General features: G+C 35.8%; 1 protein-coding gene across 4 annotated transcripts; it reads left to right on the forward strand.

Moving 5' to 3' along the window:
• The first annotated feature begins 6,239 nt into the window (after nucleotides 1-6,239).
• On the forward strand, nucleotides 6,240-12,713 carry LOC113226570. 4 transcript variants are annotated; one of them, XM_026459259.1, is made up of 3 exons: nucleotides 6,240-7,324; nucleotides 7,712-10,525; nucleotides 11,151-11,316. In XM_026459259.1, the coding sequence occupies exons 1-3, from the start codon at nucleotides 6,973-6,975 to the stop codon at nucleotides 11,165-11,167; spliced, it is 3,183 nt and encodes a 1,060-aa protein (XP_026315044.1). In that variant the 5' UTR covers nucleotides 6,240-6,972; the 3' UTR covers nucleotides 11,168-11,316. The 4 variants fall into 4 exon arrangements, with proteins under 4 accessions (XP_026315044.1, XP_026315043.1, XP_026315040.1 ...); XM_026459258.1 differs by having other exon boundaries at nucleotides 6,251-7,324; nucleotides 7,712-10,129; nucleotides 10,400-12,713; XM_026459256.1 differs by having other exon boundaries at nucleotides 6,254-7,021; nucleotides 7,217-7,324; nucleotides 7,712-12,713.
• Nucleotides 12,714-23,441: the final 10,728 nt, after the last annotated feature.

Here is a 23,441-nt window from a genome sequence, read left to right on the forward strand (position 1 = left end):
TATATCTAATTTGCAAAAACAAGTTAATTATTTTTAAGGAAAGTCAATTCTTTCAATACATGAATCTTTATCAAGTATATTCTCCAAAAGCGCTCCTAACCAATAGCGGTCCCATGCAGTTTCGCATTTTTCTCCTTTAATATAATAATGATTTGTTACTGATCATGATCATATAAAGATCACAGTGTTTATTTTAAAATCTATTAAAACACTTAGTGCTAGTGATGAGAATAAATTAATACAAATTATATACGTACCGATTGGAGAAAATTGCAGATAATTTACATTTAATTGTCCTGCCGGGATGTTGCGAAAAGTGAACAAACCAATTAGATATCACAACATTTTCATTAGTCGAACCGAAATTATAAACATTTTGTTATATTTTTGCATGCGTTTCTTTTTTTACCGTTGAATTTTAAAAAATGTAGAAAAATTAACTCCGTCCAAAAAAGAAGACGAAACGCGTCTAAATTATAACCAATTTTAGGTGTTCCAAAAGAATTATAATAAATCAAATATTTTCAACTTTACCAATACTTATTGTAAGTTCATTTGTTAAAATAATATTATCTTATTAAAACTGCTATATTCTTAATCATAAATCGCCTGTACTATCTAAAAATCTCTAATACTAATAGGATTCTAATAATTTAGTTTGAAAAAAAGTAGATATATTATCACATCACTAAAGCACCACTAAAAGTAATAGATCCACAACGACTGGGAGCCAAAATTTAACTGAATAAAAATGTTCAGAATAAGATGAACGGTCATCCAAAATTCACACATACATTACCATTTTAATTTCTAAATACGAGTCAGGACGAAATACATTGACTATTTTATACGCTGACGATGACATTGAATTGTTTTTGTTGCAGCAACGTATCATACAAGTGATCTTGTTTCAATTTGCATCATAATATTCCTGAGGTCGTTCAGGTGAGGGGCTGACTGTGTGTGACAAACCTAAAAGTTAAAGTTGATGTTGTTGTTCTCGAGTTCTTTGACGTTCCATTAAATTGAATTTGATACAATGATACGGTGACAAGGAAGTTTTAGAACACTTGTGTTTTAAATTAAGAAAATTACTGAATAGATTTGGTTGATTAAAAGTATTTGCTAATATATATTTCTTATCTGTACAAAATTTTATCCAAAAAATTATAGTCTGTCTGAGAAACCCAAGGCAGCAGCTACCTTGCCCAACGCATTAGCATAGAATACAAAGGGGGAACGCTGCCAGCGTCTTGGGCACCTTGCCGCGGGGATCCAATTCTATTCATATAATTTAATCCTAGTCTTACTTTCTAGTATTTAAGCTTTTATAATTTAGGTACAAAACTGTATACAAGATCGTCAATTATAACAAGGCTAAGGATAAATTGCACATTGCAATTTATGTAAGCATCTGCGGCCGAACTTGTGTTTAACCTAAATTTGTATAGAATTGGTATTCAATTCTTTTTTGTGAAATTACTCCACTAGTTTGCAATAATTATTAATACAAAGATCGAACACTCTACTACACTAGGGTTTAACCTGTGTATCAGCTTACAGCGAGTTACCCCGCTGATACCATAAGCTTTAGTCTAAGTTGGTGATCACTTCATACAAAATAACTAAACAATTTGAAAAATTTGGAGGGTAACAGTTACATTAAAACACTGAAAAATTGGCAAAAAAAAATGAAAACTGTTTTTGTAAGTAAGAAGTATCAAATCTCCGTAAAATGTTAAAGAATGCAAAAGGATGAGTGCATGGGTAAATGTGAGTAAGCGTGTGAATGTGTGTATGCGTGTGCGTATGTGACAGAAAGAGGGTATGTATTTGTAGGTGAAAGACATTAGAGCACGCATTAAGCGATATAAGCGAATCAAAAGCAGTGATTAAAATATATATTATTTAAAATAGTAAGACTATCGAACTATTTAACTGCCTCCGTAGCCGAATGGTTACCATGCTGGACAGCCACGCAGAGGTCCCGGGTTCGATTCCCGGGTCGGGAGAAATATTTGTATGGTCTACATTTATTCCTCGTGAGTTTGGGTGTAATTTGTGGTTGTCTACCTATGTGTGTGGCCATGGCACCGGCGATTCAGGGTTTTCCTAGGGCTATCTCAATGTGTGCAAAAATGAAAATTCAAATATTGCTTAGTTATTGTCATAGCCGAGGACAAGTAACCACGAGGAGATTTTGCATTCAGAACTATTTAGTGTATAAACAGAATTTTCTTTGTTAATTCTATTAAACATACGTTCTTAATATACAGTTCTTAGATTTTCGCGATTGTTACACATAGGAAATGAAACTATTTTCCGGGTTTAATTCGCGTATATTTTGTTTTTTCAAACAAACCGACGTTTCGGGCCCTTTACAGGTCCCGAAAAAATAATTCTACGCGATTTAAATCCGGAATAGTTTCATTTCCTATACGTTCTTAAGTATATGAAAAATCTTTGAACGAACCTCGTGCGTATATTGCATTATTGGTTGCAAACTACTATGTCAAAGCACCATTTTCGTAAGATAGGTAGATAGGTATGTAGTAGAGTCAAGTCTTTATGTTTTTTGAGTAAAATGCATAAAACGAAAAGTTGTCTTATGCTTAGAATTTCACACGATTTTTTAAAATAATATCAATTGACGGGACGAACAAGTCTTGCGTCTGATGGTAAGCTACACGCTGGTCCATAACAGTTGCAGTGCCACTTAGAGCTTTAAATCGCAAAGATCTGAGGGGCACTGCCACTGCGCCGGTCACCCTGAGACATAAGTTGACAAGTCCCAGGTGCTACAGGCACCACCAGCACCCCTACCTTTCAAAACCGGAACACGGCAATGCTGACATCACTGCTTGGCGGTAGAAATAAGCAAGGTGGCAGTACTGCCCTGGACGAACTCTTTCACAAGGAGCTCTACTGCTACTAAAAACAGAGATTTCCGTTCTCAAAACCGTGCCAAATTTATTTATCTGATTCCAAATAAAGAAAATGTTAAAGTATCATCATTTTTCCTACAAAATCATGGAAAAATCGTCCTGAAATGTGTAAAAACAGTGAAGTTGCAAACTAATGTACTTAAAAACTATTTTAACTCCCTTGCGCGACCTCTTAGAACAACTCGCGATGTGATTCATCTACGCCGTGTCCACTGGCCGCTTGCTATTGATCATTGACCATTGACCTGCGCCTTAGATCCTATTATGCACCAGTGCAACGTAAGTCATTTTTCGATCATTTTACATCTACCCACAAAATGATGGAATGCTTAGCCTGCGGTAAACATATATCCACAGGGGAATTACTGGCTTGCAGCAGATGTAGCAAACATTACCATTATTCATGTGTTCGTATACCAGAAGACTATTTCAATGGAATCAAACATAACTTAGAACGCACTTGGATCTGCCCAATATGTGCAAAAAGTACACGTCCCTGCAGAAACGACAACACCCCGTTGCACTCGCAGTTATCACCAATGATTGATACTTCTCAAAATATATCTATTTACAATTTCACAATAAGAAAAAAACTTCAAACACAAACGACGACGTATGCTCTGAAGATGATCTTAATCTCCTGGGGCGTACAATCGAACATATCAACAAAGGTTAGGCCACATCCCGGGACCCTATCAACACAAACTTTTTAGACCAAATAGCTTCTTGATAGGAAATTGGATACTCTATTAAGCGAGCTGAAATTTACTTAATTCAAAGAGTAATTAAAACAAGAAATAGCCGAATCTATTAATATGCTGTCATCAGAACAGGAACAATTCAAGAGAGACATCGACAGGATCCATAACATGATAGTTAAACTATGATTGGAGAATCAGAAACTTCAAACAGAAACAGAAAATTTGCAAATAACTCAAAGTTACTCACAATTATCCAGTTAATAAAAAAACATCAAGAAAAAAGTGGCAAGAAAATTATTTTCTTCGACTTAGAGGAAAACAAACGGAAAACTGAATATAAACTTTATAACAGAATAACGTTTGCATTCAGAGATATCCTTAATATCGACCTGGAGGGAAGTATTGAGGATGTAAGGGAAATCGAGGATGTAGAAGGCCACTGCTAATTGAACTTTTGCGTAAAAGTGTCACCAAAGAAATATTTCAAAACCGACGCCTTTTCAAAAATACAGGATTGCCTGTCTCAGAAATGCTAGAACCGGAGTCGCTTCAAGTCAGAAAAAATCTTATTAAAATTCTTGTTGAGACTCGAAGAAATGGACGCAGAGCGTACACTATAGTCCTGTCAATTGACCATTGAACCGGATAGTATAAAGCTACTCCGAGTAGGACAACGTGCTTCTTAAACTGAGTTTTGTGTTCTTTACCAGAATATGCGCAGCATCAAAAATAAGATACGTCTACTCGAACCTTTATTAGAAGAACAGCCCAAACTTCATGCAACCTGGTTTTTCGCAAGATTGGATGGATTTACTAAAAATTAAAAACTACGATATAGGATCATCTTTTAGTCGTCATCATGAAGAGCGAGGCGGCGTCTGTGTCTTGATAAAAAATGCTTTGGTTTATAACGAACATCAAAGATATTAGTTCAATGTCAATATAATCGATTTTTGAAATATGTGCCTTAGAATTGCATAAAATTAAACATACTGTTATAAATATTTACTGGCTAAATAGGAATAGAGACATTGAGGAATGCCTCAATGTTTGTTATATAATGATATAACAATCTTGAGAAATTATTGAAACTTATTTGTATCAAAGATGTAAATAAAAATGTAAATTATATGCGATTACCATAATGTTGATTTTCTGACTGATAAAACAGAAAATAACTCTGTGTAATTTAATGTTGTCTTTCAATTTCCATCATATTGTAAATGAAGCCACTAGAATAAGTAACAGGCGATAGCTCAATCTCTGATAACAAAACATGATATTCTTCTAAATAATTTGTATTTAAATGCAATGCGTGGAGTGTCATATAAATGGTTGAAGTCATACTTGGAAAATCGATCACAAATTGTAGAAATATAAAACACAAACCTTAACACAGGAGAAATCATAGATATTATAGATCTGATGAAATTCCAGTTAACGTTTCCATGCCACAAGGCAGTTTTAGGATGTACACCCTTTTTAACTTACATTAATGCACTTCCAAATGTACTGAACAACGAATGTATAATATTTACTGGTGACGTTTCAATATTATTATCATGCCACAACAAAAATGAACTGAATTCTAAATTGAACCCAATACAAAATAAAATCACTAATTAGGTGGATCTACACAACCTAGAAATTAATGTAAACAAATCTAAATTAATACAGTTTAAGCCCTTCTAAAAGACTCCTTTAAATATTAACTATACTTATAAAAATTCATTTGCGTCAGCATCAGCAACATTCTTAGAGGATGATATAAAAAAAATAAAAGAAAGGAGCTGCCCTAACTACGGAATGAACGTGCATACCTAACATTGACTTACAAATAAACGGACGACGGGTTTAATACAAAAACCACGAAAAAATGTCCCCAGTCAACCTATTTCAACGTAGTGACATGTAAAAGAATATGAAAAAGCTAAAACGTTGAATTTAAATTGTAATGTCTCATTGCAGTACTGCCTAATTTTGCTTGCAACAATTGAAAGGCGCAAAAAACACCACATTCAGCTTCTACTAGAATCTTACCAAAATGCACCATATGTAGCTTCTAATGAAAACTACTTGAACACAGGTATAATGGAGTAGCCTTTATTATTTATAAATAAATTTTATACGTAAATGTTGAATTTTATACAATGCCATTTATTACGAGCTAGGGTGTCTGACTTTTTTTTTCTTGAGTTTCGAGAATTCTCTTACCCGATTTCTCGAGTTGCTCGAGAATTTTTTTTAAAATCGTAAAAATCAACTCGATCAACTATAAAACTAAATGTGAACTTTTCGAAAGTTGTTTTGGCCTGGGTGTTCTGAGTTATGCCCCGGAATAAATTCCATCGTTCGTGGTCCCAGGTTCGATTCCCAGTAGAACCAATTTGGGAAATGAACTTTTGCAAATTGGTTCTGCTCTGGGATTCTGTTGCTCTAATACTCATTAAGAGTATGTACAGAGAGTTCCCTAGTTTCAGACCAGGTGATTGTCTTACAATAGAATACCAAGACCAGAACCATTTAGAAAAGTTAATTTGTTAAATTGATCCTTGTTGGGAATTTTGAATAGTTTTATTGCAACATCAATGTAAACTAATTAATATTGCCGTGTGGCAACTCTCTCTTCTCTCGGTGTCGCAATAAAGTGGTGTTCTCTGTGCAATACAAGTTTTTATTTAAAATACACCGAAGTTTCCTCCAGCGTCCTATGGCATTTAAGGCAGCTGCCAACATTGGTCCTTCAAATAAGAAAAGAAGAAACTTTGCGTGATCTACATCAAAGAAGACATTTCCATCATAACTTCTGTGCAGAGTGCAATCGCTAACGCCATTTTGGTCGCTTACTTCGTATCGTACGAGTTTTTCAAGCGCCAAAACAGCACCGCAAGCGGCTACTGCTCCCGCGCAAGCTCTCATCCATCGCAGATAGCGGCCGCAAGAGTGAGCAAGACAAAAAATTTTATAATCAACGGAGGCGACAGAGACACAAGTTCGAATTGTCATCGACAAGAGGCGGCAATACACCGTGTGGCGCGAGTGCGAGCAGGACGCACGATCTTTTTACGTTTCGATCGAGCTGTTCCTGAATCAATCGCTGCGCTGGCATCTTTCGTCTCGCAGCGCAATACAAAGGAACGAGCGCGAACAAGACGCCCGCCATGTGCCCGCCATTCGGACATTTTTTCTTTTCAAGAAACTCCCCTGTTGCAAGTGTAGTTTTTAAGTGTTACGTGCAACTGTTCTAGAATTATTCTTTGTGCAACATATAGCTTTAAGATAGTGATTTGTGCTTGGTGTATACTGTGGTTCAGGCAAGCAATAAAATGGAGGCTGAGCTAAACAAAAAGATCGCTACACGCGGCTATCTTAAAGGTACTATTACCAGATTACTAGCCTTTATTAGCGATTTATCTCAATGCAATCGAGACTTATTGTCATCAAAACGTGAGCGATTGATAACCGTTTTCGACAATTATGAAAAAATTTGCCAAGACATTTTGTATTTAAATCCAAAAGATAGTGAAGATGTTGAGCAGGTTGAGAGTAATTATTTCATAATTTTAACAGCTCTCGACGAGGCCATAAAAACGCGAAGCTTGAATACCTCTCCACTCGATCCACCAACCACAAAAATGTCAAAAAATTTACCTCCAATTTCAATCCAACCTTTTGATGGTAAGTTTACAGACTATATTCCTTTCATCAATTTGTTTGATTCAATGATTCACAAAGACAAAAACCTCGATTTGGTTCAAAAATTGTATTACCTAAGGTCATTTTTGCGTGGTGAACCGTTCGACTTAATAAAAAATCTGCCAGTGTGTGCAGACAGCTACAATGAAGCCATAATCCTATTAAAAGGCAGGTACGACAATAAATACAGAATGGTATCAGAACACATAGGTAACATTTTAGATTTAAAACCAATCGTTAGGTCAACTGCAGACAATTTAAGGAGTTTCATTGCAACTATTACACAGCAATTAGCCGCAATTAAAAATCTTGATGCAAATATTCAGTTCTGGGATACGATTTTGTTATGTATTTTATCTCGGAAATTAGATTCCATCACGGCACGTGCGTATCAACTCGAGAGGGATCTCGAGATTGAGCCGAAGTTGCAAGATTTCTTGAAATTCCTGGAAAAGAGAGCATTGGCACTGGAAAACGTCGAACAGTGTCATGTTCAGCAGCAAGCACGTCCCAGCAGCAGAGTAGCATCATACGTCGGGGTAGCAGCATCAACTTGCAGATACTGTAAGTCCAAAGACCATAAAATATTTTCTTGCAAATCATTTCAATTACAACCTGTGGACAAAAGGGTTCAATTCATTCAAGAAAATAAAATGTGTTTCATATGTTTAGGTGCGCATTCAGGAAAATGCAAATTTCATTTCCGTTGCTCAGAGTGCAAAGGCCAACACAACACTTTGTTGCATCGCAATACAGTTCCACCCGCACCTCCTGTGTCATTGACAGGACATATCAATAATAATAATAACAATGTGCTTCTTCCCACAGCCAGAATTAAGGTTATAGGGAAGGATGGCACCGAGTACCATGTGAAGGCTCTCATGGATAGTGGTTCACAGGTTTCCTTCGTGACCACCAAGGTTGTGCAATTACTTGGTGGCAAGCCAAAGCAAAATTCTATGAATATCATTGGCATAGCCAATGCTAAAAGCACCATTAAGGCTTGTATTCCAATAGAATTACATTCTTTGAAAACACCATTCAAAACAACTGTGAATTTTCAAATAATTGAGCATATAACTTGCAACTTGCCGCATTATAAATTTGATTGCTCAAATATTAAAATACCTAAAGGTTTCGATTTGGCCGATGAGCAATTTAACGTGCCAGGTGAAATAAATATGTTATTAGGTGCTGATGTCTTTTTCCAGGCACTGATACCAAACCAAGTAAGAAGTGTCAGTGTGACCACTCCATCAGAGACTACTAAGCACCCGCTGCACGCCAAGACTGCAGACACCAGCTTAGCAGCCCCGAGTCTCCAGTTTGTCAACACAGTATTCGGTAACATTGTTGCTGGTAACATCCCTCATCACCTTGCACGGCCAACTTGTAACAAAGTAGTATTGAAATGTGAATTGAGTCTAAATGAAATCTTTGCAAAATTTTGGTCTACTGAAAAAGTACCTGAAGTCTATAATGAAAAAACTTCAGAACAGGAACTTTGCGAACAAATATTTCAAAGTACTGTCAAATTAAATAATAATCAATTTGAAGTGGCCCTACCTTTAAAGATACCATCATCAGAAATTAATGATGCATTAGGAGAATCATTTCATTTTGCCTTAAAAAGATTTATAAATTTGGAAAAGAGATTACACGCAAATCCTTGTTTGTTTAAACAATATCAAGAGTTTATTCATGAATATCTGTCGCTCAATCATGGTCACTATGTGGACATTGAGTTGTATGACTTAAATAAAGATGCAGTTTATTTTCTCCCGCATCACGCAGTTTTCAATGAAAACAATAAAACAACTAAACTGCGCACTGTTTTTGATGGTTCTATGAAAACTAACAAAAAAATCTCTTTAAATGATTTGCAATTGAATGGGCCAGTAGTTCAACGAGATTTATTTGAAATAATTCTTTTATTCCGCTTAGGAAAACATACTTTCACATTAGACATAAGGCGAATGTATAGAAATATAAGGCTAGATCCTACATACACTTCTCTTCAAAACATACTTTGGAGAGACAACCCTAATGAAAAAATTAAATGTATCAGACTAGATACAGTCACTTATGGCTTAAAATCTTCTAGTTATTTAGCCACTCGCTGCTTGATGGAATTGGCTAATAGAAATGAAAAGGATTATCCGTTAGCTTCAGCTGTAATAAAAAATAATAGTTATGTGGATGACATTTTATATTCTAATGACGACTTATCAGTCACTATGGAAGCTCAAAAGCAATTATGCAAGCTTCTCCCATTAGGTAGTTTTCACCCTCATAAATGGTCTTCGAATCATGAAAGTATTTTGTTAAATATTCCACATGACAAGCAGTATTTCGACACATTAGACCTACAAAAAGATAACTTCAATATGAAAACTTTAGGGTTGCAATATGATGTAAAAAAGGATCACTTTATAATACAGTCTCCTCAACCTTTCAGTGTTGAAAAGGTTACAAAAAGAAGCATTTTAAGTTACATAGGTAAAATGTATGATCCAATGGGCTTTATCAGTCCTATAATAGTCATAGCAAAAGCCATTATGCAAAAGTTGTGCATAACGAACAAAAATTGGAATGATAGTCCGCCCACTGCATTAGAACAGGAGTGGAATAAATTCATGAATAACTTAAATAATATGAAACCTATTTTGTTGAGTCGAAATGTCGGAGTTTCAGATTTTAGTAGAGCAGAGCTGATAGGCTTCGCTGATGCTTCGAGTACCACGGCATACGGATGCTGTTTGTATCTGCGACTCATCAACTCTTCAGGTAAAGTGCACATGCATTTGCTCTGTTCCAAATCCCGCATCAATCCTTTGCAAAAGAAAAGCATGACAGTGCCCAGATTGGAATTGAATGCTGCACTTCTGCTTTCGAAACTAGTCACAAAGGTTTACAATTCATTAAAGCTCAAAATTTACATAAAAGCTGTTCATTTATTCAGCGATTCAAAAATCGTTCTCGCATGGCTAAATACTGAAATAGCAAAGCTTCAAGCATATGTGGGGAATAGAGTAAATGTCATTCGCCAAAACACAGATAAATGGAACTGGCTCTATGTCAACACGAACGAGAATCCTGCTGACCTGATTAGTGGAGGTGTCCAGCCTGGTGATCTGGGAGACAACAACCTGTGGTGGCGCGGCCCGCAATTTCTTCAATGCAGTACGTATGAGTTTTCTGCTGCTGCTTGCTACGAGGCTCCGCTGGCAACTGATTTATCAGAGTTTCAGCCCTGTTTGGCGTTTTCCAGCAATTTCGCGTGTCAATCAATAGATCCGCTTGAGCATGTGTTTGGGCGCTTATATAAATTGTCTGACATTAATAAAATGATACGGCTTTTGGCATACATATTGAGGTTTCTTAATAACATTAATAAAAACAAAGAAAAATTTAATTCCAGTTTTTTGCGCAGCTCGGAATTAAACGATGCTCTAATGACTTTAATTAAATATGATCAAAGAAAAATATACAAAAATGAAATCGACTCTCTAAGCAAGGGTAGCCATATAAAGGGCAAATTAGAGGGCTTACATCCTTTCCTTGACGAGTTAGGGCTCTTGCGAGTGGGTGGCAGGTTGCATAATGCTGACATTTCTTATACACAAAAGCACCCTATTATACTGCCTAAAGGCTCTCTTGTAACTGTCTTGCTTATCAAAAGGGAACATAAAACATTGCTGCACGCAGGCCCTAGGCTTGTGCTGGCAAACTTGAATCAAAGGTTTTGGATTGTGAATGGCTTGCTAGAAGTTAAAAAAATTACCCATGAATGTATAACTTGTTTCAGACAAAAGGCTGCTGTAGCCAAGCAGCTGATGGGTTCCTTGCCCGCCAGTCGAGTCATTGCTACTAGGCGACCATTTGAAAAAATTGGGGTGGATTACGCTGGGCCAATTGATGTAAAACTTTCACGCGTTAGACGATCTTTAATAGGTAAAGGCTATGTACTAGTCATGGTGTGTTTCACAACAAAGGCGGTTCACTTGGAACTAGCCTCCGACCTCACCACAGAAACCTTTCTAGCGTGTTTAAAAAGATTCATTTCGAGACGAGGATTGCCCACCGAAATTCACTGCGATAATGCCAGTACCTTCAAAGGCGCAAGGAGCCAGTTAGCTGAATTATACTCATTGCAGTCTTCTCAGAGCCACAAACAGCAAGTATATGAGTTTGCTTCACAGAAAGGCATAGAGTTCCACTTCATTCCAAGTTACTCACCTACGTTTGGAGGACTCTGGGAAGCTGCTGTAAAGAGTACGAAATACCATTTAAAAAGAGTATTGCATAAAAATGTTTTAACTTATGAACAATTAAGCACAGTACTTACCGAAATAGAAGCAGTACTCAACTCGAGACCGTTATTACCATTGTCTTCTGATCCAAACGATTATTGTTATCTGACTCCTGGTCATTTTATCATAGGTTCAGCGTTAACAATGTACCCAGAAAACGATTCGTCTGATGTACCACAAAATAGACTCAAATTTTGGCAATTATGTACAAACATCAAACAAGCGTTTTGGAAAATGTGGCATAAGTATTACCTTAATGTATTACAAAATCGTCCCAAATGGAAACAGGAGCATTGTAATGTTAGGCTTGGTAGTTTGGTGATTTTAAAAGAACAAAATGTTCCATGTATGTATTGGCCCATGGCAAGAATAGAAAAATTGTTCACAGGTAATGATGGAAAAGTCCGGGCTGTGGAAGTTAGAACTTCCAATAATAAAACTCATCTCCGCGCCATACATAAAATTTGTGTATTACCTATAGAGTGCGACTGATAGTAATTGTGCGAGTAAAATTAGGTAACATTAAGAGTTAATAGTTTTTAGCTAAAAGTGTGATTGATGGTGATGCCATAAGTTTTGTAATTTACAAGCAATTATTTTAAGTATTCCATTGAAATATGTAACACTTCACCAGTAAATCCTTAGGGTATCGCATGCCATCCCAAGAAATCATTTTCGTAGGGCTAAGAATTTATTACCTATATGTAGTTTGAGTACTCAATAACGTACAAGTGTAGTTTTGTTTCTTTACTATTCTAGATTAAAGTGACAGTTTTTTTTTGGTTTTCAAATAGTCATACCGCAATACAGTGTGAAATAAAACTACAGTTCTGGTACGTAAAATGTAACTATTGTTATAGCATCTGTTAGTACAGATAGTTATCACCTTGTGGGGCGGTAGCATGTTGGGAATTTTGAATAGTTTTATTGCAACATCAATGTAAACTAATTAATATTGCCGTGTGGCAACTCTCTCTTCTCTCGGTGTCGCAATAAAGTGGTGTTCTCTGTGCAATACAAGTTTTTATTTAAAATACACCGAAGTTTCCTCCAGCGTCCTATGGCATTTAAGGCAGCTGCCAACACCTACCGGTATCGAACCCGGGAACTTCTCATCCAGTGCCCACAGTGCAAACCGTTAGGCTATCAAGGTATTACTATTTGTATTATTATGCATTGTTTGCATGTGAAAGCTACAAATTTCTTAAACTTTAAAAAAAATCCTATTTAATTTGCACTGTCAGTCTGCTTGAATTACCTTCTTTGTTTCTTAAGTTGGTATATTTTGTCATTCATCCAACTTTTGATTTTTAATGCATTTTGGCGGTGTAAGATGTTCTCTGTTAATACTTGTCACTTTCTTCTTATGTTCAAGCTATGTTTCCTGGATAAATTCCTGTGTTCTCTCCTTTCTATGCACAGTTCACTCATTGATGTAGTCACATACCAAAGCTTTAATATTATGGTCTTTTATCAAGCTAGCATCAGCTCTGGTTTCCTTTCTTTTCTTTATTTATTTATTTTTCAGGGATAATAAACAATTGTACATGAAATGTTTACAAACAGAGTTAAATATTTCTAACAAAAGGTACACGTACAATCAATAGCATTATCCACAAGTTACTATTAGAATTAAAATTAAAATTGTCGTGTGTGATGGGTAGGGCTAAATAAACTAAAACAAATAAAAGGTAAATAAGAAATAGCTCAGGGCATCAATAATAGTTTTTTTAAATTTAGAAGCAGGCAAATGGAATATGTCAATATTGCTAAACAAATCATTATAATGAGAAAGAATACGACGTAGAGGAACTCGCTTGCCAGCATTTGTTCTGCAGGTCGTCGTTTTAAACAACGAGTAGGAGCGCACTCGCCGTCGATAATAAACTCTCATTGGTACTTTATATCTAATATGTTGCACAAGATCCGGGCAATCAATTAAATTGTGACAAAGTCTATGGAGTGTTACAGATTGAAGAAGCATTCGTCTATTGTGAAGTGTTAGCATTTCAAACTTAGATAGTAAACCCTCGTATGACGTAGTTTTTCTAAATATTTTATAATTTATAGACTTAAGGAATTTAGCTTGAATTTTTTCAATTTGTTCTGAGTATTTTTTATAGTAAGGGTTCCAAATTGAGCACGCATATTCCACTTGAGGTCGAATCAGACTAATGTATAAGTTAAGATAAGTTGATAGACGAGAGAAGTCGGTAGCAGTTCTCATGACGAATTTATACATTCGAAACCCTTTGGCAACGAGGGAGTCAATGTGTAGATAGAGATGTAATTTATTATCTAACATCACGCCCAGGTGTCGCAGGGAATCCACTACTGTTAATGAGTTATTGCAAAGTTTGTAATTATATTTAATTTTTTTCTTCTTTTTCGTAAAACTAATACTGTTACGTTTAGGGATACTTAGCTTGAGTTTATTGATACTACAATAATGAGTTAAATGGTTTAAATTATTCTGAAGTAAACTACAGTCAATATCACTAGAAATGCTTCTATAAATTTTTAGATCATCAGCGTAAAAGAAAATTTGTGTTATTAAAACAGATTTTAATATCATTTATAAATATAATAAACAGCAGCGGGCCTGAAATGGATCCCTGAGGTACACCTGATGACACATCGATTAGGTCTGAATGATATCCATTAACAATGACTCTTTGCGACCTGTTACAACCGTAAGATGAGAACCAACGGAGGAGGTTCCCTCGAATACCATTGAAGGCAATCTTATCAAGTAATAGTTTGTGATCAACTTTGTCAAATGCGTTTTGGAAATCTGTACATACGGCGTCTATTTGGATGCCGTTGTCCATATTTTCAAAAACAAAACTAGTGAATAATAATAAATTAGATACCGTCGATCTACGCCTAACGAAACCGTGCTGTTCGGGTATTATAAGGGAACTCAAGACCGGGTACAGCTCATCATGCACTAGTTTTTCAAATAATTTGGCCAATATAAGTACAAAGAATTGATATTGGTCTATAGTTCTCAATGTTTTGTTTAGGGCCATTCTTATAGACAGGAACTATGTTAGCAGTCTTCCATCTAATTGGAAAAGTACCTTCAGACAGGCATTTATTAAAGATCGTATTTAGTGATGTTGCAATAAATTTGGCTGTAGTTTTTATAAAAATTGGTGGGAGTCCGTCGGGGCCTGGTCCTTCTGTAACATCCAGAGAATTTAACTGTTGATAAACTTTATCAATACCGAGGTAAACATTGGATAATATATTGCTAGTATCGGCAGATTCGTTACCAGGCGTCCACGAGTCAAGGTTCAAAGTTGATGGTTCATAAACAGATTCAAAAAATACTGAGAACAGATTACAAATTTCATTCGGATCATTTGTGCTCCGTTCCTTGTAATACATTTCTGCTGGTAGACTAGGGTTTTTTTTTACGATTATTAACGTAAGTCCAGAAGAATTTTATGTTTTTCTTTATACTATCTTCAACAGAAGTTTTGTATTTTTTATAGCATTTGTTGCATTCATTCTGAAATCTGTTTCTGTATATTGAGTGTATGTAATAATCATAGTTATTATTGTACACCTTCCATTTAATCCAGTATCTATTTTTATTTTTAAATATATGTATTAATGATTTTAAGAACCAAATTGGAAAATGATGATTTTTCGGATGAGATTGAGGAACATGTTTTCTAATAATGCCATATATTAATTCATAAAAGTTTTCTAGGGTTTCCTCGGCCGGTAAATTAGCTAATAGAGATTTCCATTTAATGTCTGTCAACTCTTTGCATATTTGTTCGTAGTTGGCTTTGTAATAGTTATATTTTGTTAAATGTGTTCTTTTCATTTTTGGTAACATTGTGATATCGACCGTAAGTATTATATACCGTAAGTAGTATAGTAAGGATGGTAATCATCTTGTTTGAGCAAAGGTACCGTAATCGGAAGAACAGAGCAGTCTGTATTAGATAGTAAAAGATCCAGGGTTCTTTGATCAGAGTTTTTTAAACAATTATACTGGGAAGCTGCAGAAAGTGTCATGAAATTACGTAGGCTTAAACAAGTTGGAGAGGATCCTGTACAAATAAGGGACTTCTTTTGTGCGCTTTGAATCCAGTTCGCTAACGGTATATTATAGTCTCCAAACAAAAAAAACATATCTGTGTCGGAATCGTTAATCGTCACCAATAATTCCTTAAATAAATTATCATAGACCGTAGATGGCAAGTTGTTACCGATATAGACGGCACTAATCACGTTCCGTTTATTATAAGTCAGAGCTAGGTAAGTAAACTAACACGTATTCTAGGTATTGGGAGTCACCAACGGTTGGCGAAGATGATGCGTAAACAGGACTCAAGGAACGTAGTATAGCAACCGTGACACCCCCACCATCTTTCTTATATGTAGCATTACGGTCTCTGTCACAGCGAAAAACAACGTACCTCTGGTCTATAAATTCATTGTCCAATATTTCGGGAATCAGCCAGGTTTCTGTTATAATTATGATATCATAGTTGTTCGACAGAATATTCATATATAGTGTTTGTAGTTTTGTTCGTATCCCTCTACAATTTTGATAGTATACACTCAGATTATGCGTCATCTTGAAGTTGGTGCTATAAAGAATGTAAATAAACGAATATTATATGATTGGATAGTGTAACAACTTACTTTAAAACAACATATGAAAACAATAAACGAAAAAAAACTTATGAATGCTTCTTCAGTATGATTTATAAAAATATATGAAAAAATACATTAGAAAGTGCGTACTCCTCCACGTACGTAATTCTCTGCCCAGTACAAACTAATATAACGATGTTTCTTATAATATTATAATAACAAATTGAATCATTAGTATGAACGCATGCCAGTCCTCGTTTAATTATTGGTATTATTATTAATCTTCTTAATATCTTGTTCTGTGCATATAGGGATGACAGGCGAGTTGTCAGATGCGCGCACCAGGATTGTAGAGTGTTTAACCCAAACATATCTGAAATTGGCCTGATTTGCCGCTTCTCGCGCAGTTCGAAAGAGCTGTTTATTACGCAGAGTAAGGTGTTCGTTAAGATATATAATATGCAGGGCACCCGACAGTCCCAGTTCAGTAGATGTTATCCCCTTCTTAATACGGTAAGCGCCAAGGATATTATCACGCATTAAACGTGAAGTGAGCTTCACTATGACGTTCTTTGGTTTGCCGGTCTGAGAAGCATGAGGTACGCGATGAATGGATACAATCTCTCGGCGATTAATGGCACATCCTATTTTCGTGCCAATGGATTCAATTATATTCAGCAAATTTTTATCGCGCCTTTCAGGCAAATTGGATATTTCTATATTGCACTGTCTGGCCTGCAGCTCCAGTCCATCCATCTTTGACGTAAGAGACCTAATTGTTTGTTCGTGGTCATCCACAGACTTATTACAACTGAATTACTGAAATCTTGCTGACGCACTTTCCAAGTTCATCATGTTGATTAGAAATAAACCGCGTTGATTCCTGCAAGCCCGATATTTCTTTAGTGAGATTTTCTACTTTTTGTTTCATGGCACTATTTTCGTACCGAAGATCATCGATATCCTTTTTTATTTGTGACTGGTAGTTTTCTAGGTCACTTCTAATTGTTTGAATACTATCTGATACTATCTGAAATATTTTCAATCTGAAATATCCAGGTCCCGCCGAAAGTCTTGTAAAACCTGTGTGAAGTTCGCCTGCATGGTTTTAATTTCGTATAGAATTTCATTGTCCGGTTGTTTTCTTTTTCTTATAGAAACATTATACATCACTTCATTCGAAGTGCTTAAGTCCAGGTTAGACAAGTAAGATTTGGAAGGGGATCTTGTCGTCATGTTTCCAGAGTACAACAAAAAAAAAAAGAAATAAACGATGCCCGGTACCAATGTATGCTGATAATAAAATCGAATCGCTAATGTGTCGTTAAAGTATCGCTCGTATCTTAGTACAGGCCGTGTACAGTCGCACGGATTGATATTTCGTAGTTCTCTGCACTCGCTCGCTGGCCTAGCGGTCAAAATCAGTGCGGCCACGCAGACACCCCAGGTTCGAATCTCACCTCTGGTCAAGCAAAAGTCAATCGTTTATTTGTTTTCTCTCTGTAGCGCAGCCCGCCAAAAGATCGCCATAAACGTCACAGCTCAACCGGCGCACAAGCGAAAACGAAGCAGCAACACCATTTCCAATATGGCGGCCGGGTCATATGGACACTGCCTCAAGATAGTAAAGGAGGAGCCAATCAGACACAGTTCAAAAGAATAAAACTTCCCAACTTCAAACTTAACAACAAAACAAATAGGTAGAAGCACAAACGACGCGACCACACACGACATCAGGCGGAACGGAAACGGAATATTGACTTATTAACTGGGAAAAATGTCTTGTATCCTTCACTCCACAGCGTTCAAAAACGTTTCGATTGGACAGCGTTCTCTTCCTCTCAAATGGGTCCTCAATGAAATGGCAGCCCAGATACCCTTGGAAGAGAGATGGCGCCGTGGATGCAGATGGTTAGATTGCGATAGTTTGAAATCTGCTTCTTTCTTTTTTAGTATTCTTGCTTCTTCTTTGATGCTCTGTTATCTCAAGGTCATAGCGGATATCGGATGCCTTTCTGGGTATTTATATCACAACTCCAACTTCTTACCATTTTCTTAACCCGTTCGTGCACAGTACTGAAGTACTGCGCTCAAAAACGTCACCACTTTTCTATGTGTGGCGCTGCCGTAGTGCTTATATTGATTCAATATAATTATTACGGTTTATCACTGACAACGGTTGATTCCGTCAACAGGCATAGTCGTACTGCTCATAGTTTTTTCAAATGTTTCTTGTGTTTGAAAAAGTACGGCTATGACGGTAGTAGGGTATTTGCCGTTGTGAGATAATTACAAAATTAAAATGCGCGATATTGATTGTGCAAGAGAAACGCTTTCCAAAATAAACACCTATGTGCTAATTAATAATAATAATTATAATAACGCACACACTCAACATTGCCCCGCATTAGGGAAACCCTGTGTCGCGGGCGCCAAGGACACACATATAGACAACCACACATTACACCCAAACTCACGAGAGAAATAAATGTAGGCCATACACATATTTCTCCCGAAAAACCTAAAAAAGTACTTGGTACTTGGTACTTGGTGCAACGGGCTGGTTTCCGCAACTCGACGACAAAGCGCCTATTTTGCGTGAAAAAGTACTTTCGGGATTATGGAAGTTCATGCAAACGTTATTTCGGGCAAATGTATTTTCGGTCTTCTGATTCGTAACCCCGAGCCTTAGAAAGAGTACAACAATATTTGAAAGTATTACTAACATGTATAAAAAAATATTTTAATTAATAACATTAGCATCAAAGCGACTCTATGAAATTTTTGTTCTGAATATTTCAAACGTTCTAAATTTCAATTGTTTGAAACACAAGGTTTCAAACAATTGAAATTGATGTGATGGGTCTCGTTCAGTCTTTTACGCATGCAATGAGTCGGAAAGAGACAGTTAGCTATTTGATTATTTTGATTGCTTTTACAATCGTCGTAAATATTTACGATTAATTTAAATATAAATTAAATACTATATATACTAGTGCATAATAATTATGATAACACAATGTAGTACTTACTGAAAATATGATATATCATCCTGTTTTTTCACTTTAGTTGAGTAATTTTTACAAGGTTTCACCACACAATACGGCATCATTGACAAGCGCGCTGTCAGTCGAACAAACGAAGACTAAAGCGTGATTGACGCTCTGTATACGATTTCAACGCCCTGTAAGTTCGGACACTTTTTGGCGCGGACCCGACGTCCATTTATTTGTAAGTCAATTACACCTAAACAAAAATTGAACGAACAAATGGCGGATTTCTTTAGTGTCGTACTATAATCTATCGATATGCAAACATTTAATTAAAGTAGATCAATATTCCATTTGGGACTATTTTAGGTTATTATGAGAATATCCGGGAGTGTCACATGAAATTATGAATTTATTGTTTTGCATTTACAATTACTCCAATGTTACGAAAAGTGAATTTGCACAGAATAAAATAATATTTGTAATGTGAGAGTAATAAAAAAAGAGAAAACTTTGAAATATAAATCCTATACATTTCCAACCTTAAGATTCATATTTTCATAGAGAAATTTTTAATATCAGTATGGAATTAATATGAGTTACTGATTTAAGTGAATCTTTAATACTTCCATTTATTTTTGGAAATAAATGAAAGTAGTAATATTATCAATAATAATATTATTATCATACGTTTATTTGCTTCAAACATGGTATAACAGGAGATGTAACAAGAGACAGTGTTAGTATAAACATGTTTCGCGTATATGAAATGGCATGCATATGTCTGATTATACAATGTCAATTGACTACTATTGGTCGAGCGCATTCGATTTGTGCAGAAAAATGGACACTTCTGCGAAGTGAGACAAGTAGTCACGAGAGACTGCGAGTTGTGACAAGCCACGTCAAACGAGCTCTATCTACACAGTTAGCCATTGACCTACAAATAAATAGACATCGGGTCTAATACAAAAACCACGAAAGAAATGTCCGAAGTTAACATATACAAACGTAGTGACTTGTGACGAAATATAAAAAACTAAAACGTTTAATTTAAATTGTAACGTCATTGCAATACTGCCTAATTTTGCTTGCAACAATTTGAAAAGCGGTAGAAAGCGCCAGAAAGCGTCTGTACAATTCTTTATATTCGTGTAATAGCCTGGGTTTTAATGGCGGCACCATTACATTCGGGTTTATGTCTTCATTTTTGGTCGAAAAACTATTGCAGCAAATTTTTGATAATTCTTTTGCTCCGACTGTTGTATTATATGTTTTGTATTAACTTGGTAAAGAGTAAAAAATAAGAATTTAGTAAATGGAATTTGAAACGGCTCCGACTGTTGTGGCGGTCGAGCAGGGAGTGACTGTGGTACGAAAACAAAATGAGAAAGTGAAGGGAGATGGAACAAATCAAATTTAAAATTTAAATACATGTAAAATAAAAAATATATAGGATACAAGCGGAGAGAGGCAATACAAAAAGATGAGATGACGGTGTAAGGAGGTCACACCGTCACAAATTTAAGGGCCCAAAAACACCATATTCAGCTTCTACTGGAAACTTAACAAAATGCACCATATTTAGCTTCGACTGAAAATTACTTGAACACAAGAATAATGGAGTAGCCTTTCTCGTAAATTTTAATTGATTTTTTATTATTATGTCGATTTTTTTACAAATTAACTTAAAGATTATAATAAAGAGTTGAGCAGATACATACATACAAATATCACTACAAATGTATCACTAAAAATAAGCGTGTACTATAAGAAATGTACGGATATTCCAATTAAACGTAAACTCAAATATCCGTAATCTCGAAAATTGATTTATAATAAAACCGTTACGCTTTCGAGTAATTTTGATGCTTTTCACAAAGCCAAAATTAGCTTTTGTTTTGTAATCTTAGTAAAAAAATACATTTGACATTATGAGAATGCGAGCTAATGTTATTTCGGGCAAATGTATTTTCTGACTTCTGATAGGTAATCCCAAGCCGTAAAACTAGTACAACAATATTTAGTTAGTTATTGCTAACGTTTAATAAATAAATCATTTTAAAAATAAGCTTAAAATCAAAGCGACTCTATAGATTTTTTGTTTTAAATATTTCAATCGCTTGTGGTTCGAACAATTGAAAATGACCAAGAAGTTTATATAAGCTTCTTGAAACTGACCTAATGGGTCTCTCTCCATCTTTTGCGCATGCAATGTGTAGAAAGAGGACAGTTAGCTATTTGATTATTTTGTGTGCTTTTGTCATTTATATTTACGATTCATTTATAAATAAATTAAATACTATAAAACTGTACAGAATAACACTTTAAAATGAGAAATACGATAACACAATATATTTGTTTAGTGAAAATATGATACAAAATCCTGTTTTTACACTTTACTGCAGCAATTTTTACAAGTTATAATATTGGTACTGCATGATTGACAATCGCGCTGTCAGTCGAACAAACGAAGACTGTTACGCGATTGACGCTCTGTATGCGATTTTAACGCCCTACAGGTGCGGACACTTTTTAGCCCGAACCCGACGTCCATTTATTGGCAGGTCAATGACGTTAGCGCTCGCCTTCACTCTGTCAGCTAGGCGAGTGACACCGAACGATGGCAAGGCAAGGCAAGGCAAATAGGCTGTCTATACGTCGGTATTGGCCTTCACCCGGCAGCGTTAGACTAACATGGTCTTTGTATTGCTGGCTTTATAAAATAAGAATTTTTAGTAGTTAGAGTTGTCAGTGGGAAAAAATCGGAAACGAGTGGATAATTATGTTTTCAGGAACTGAGAAAATGAGTCGTGTTTAATCTAAATTAAATATAAAATTATTTACCAATACACCTAATAATGGAATTGCATTATCATGTATTCTAGTTACATTCAAAGTTATGTTAAAATTTGACTCGTCAAAATAAAGCGAATAAATGAAGATGGTCTTTGATTCAATGTGTGATTGAAACCATTCACGAATGTATTGATAAGAGGTGTATTGTATCAGTAATTTTTACTGACATGTCGAAAGTATTTGAATGTGTACTTCACAGAACAGAAAATACAGTAGAAGTGGTTAGATAGTCTTACATGCGTGCCAAGTAATAGGTCTCTTAGGACCTACATGAGTTCAGTCCGCCAAATTTCGCTTTGTACAGTACGGTTGTGTCAATTCTTTCGCGTAAATTCTATAAAATCGTAGAACAATTCTGCTGTTTTGGAGTGCAAAATGATGGTCGCACCAAAAATATTACCCGTGGTGGTATTTCATACCATCTGCAAGTCTTATTTTAATAAATTTTAAATTTTCTGTTTATCGAAATCATTCTTTTGTTACAAGAATCGAAAGTAAAGCTTATTCCCTTGCAATATGGTCACTTCTTTTTTGGAGAACTAATTAAATAACTCCAATTCGTCGGTTCAGCATATAAATCGCTAGATGGCAGGACATTTATTGAAATTTCAATTCAATATCAAAACGTCGTAACTTGCAATCATAGGCCAATGCTTATGATTGCAAGTAGGTATTGAACTCAACTCAACGATATGCGAACAGTAAAGTTTAAATTATATTAGAAATTTAAAATTTGTTTTTCTTTTTACATTTGAAACCACGACCAATATAATTATCAAGGTTTCGTAGTGTGAGTTTTGGTGATATCGGTTCGGATAGTAATCGAGGCTCATGGCACTTCCATTGTTTTTTTCATGACATACTATTAAACAACGAACGGGTCGCTGCTAACTCCGCTCGTCTCGCGTCTTCCACTACTTCGCGGATGCCCATTCAAATATTACTTTCGCTTGATTCAAATTTAATGGCTAGTAAGGAAAGCAAAGGCAAAATTTTGAACTGCCATAGTCTATGGAAGAGTATTAACTATGAAAATATTTTATTTTGATATTTAAAAAAACGTTTTTTTTTTTAACCTTTGTATCCCCGCGCATTGGTCTCTCAGATCAACGATTATACTTTGCCGTGTTTTTTTTTAAACGTAAAATATTAGAGCTTTTGACTCACTGCTAGCTGCATTGTGCGAGGCTAACTTTATTTCAACGTAACGTGTTCGTGCATACAACAACACGTGTACCCGTACACAACACCGATCGCTCCCTTAGACCGACGCGGGTATACACCCGCGTCGGTCTAAGGGAGCGATCGGTGTCACAG

The sequence above is a fragment of the Hyposmocoma kahamanoa genome, unplaced genomic scaffold (genome assembly GCF_003589595.1).
Source record: "Hyposmocoma kahamanoa isolate Upper Pololo Valley unplaced genomic scaffold, ASM358959v1 192, whole genome shotgun sequence".
NCBI lineage: Eukaryota > Metazoa > Arthropoda > Insecta > Lepidoptera > Cosmopterigidae > Hyposmocoma > Hyposmocoma kahamanoa.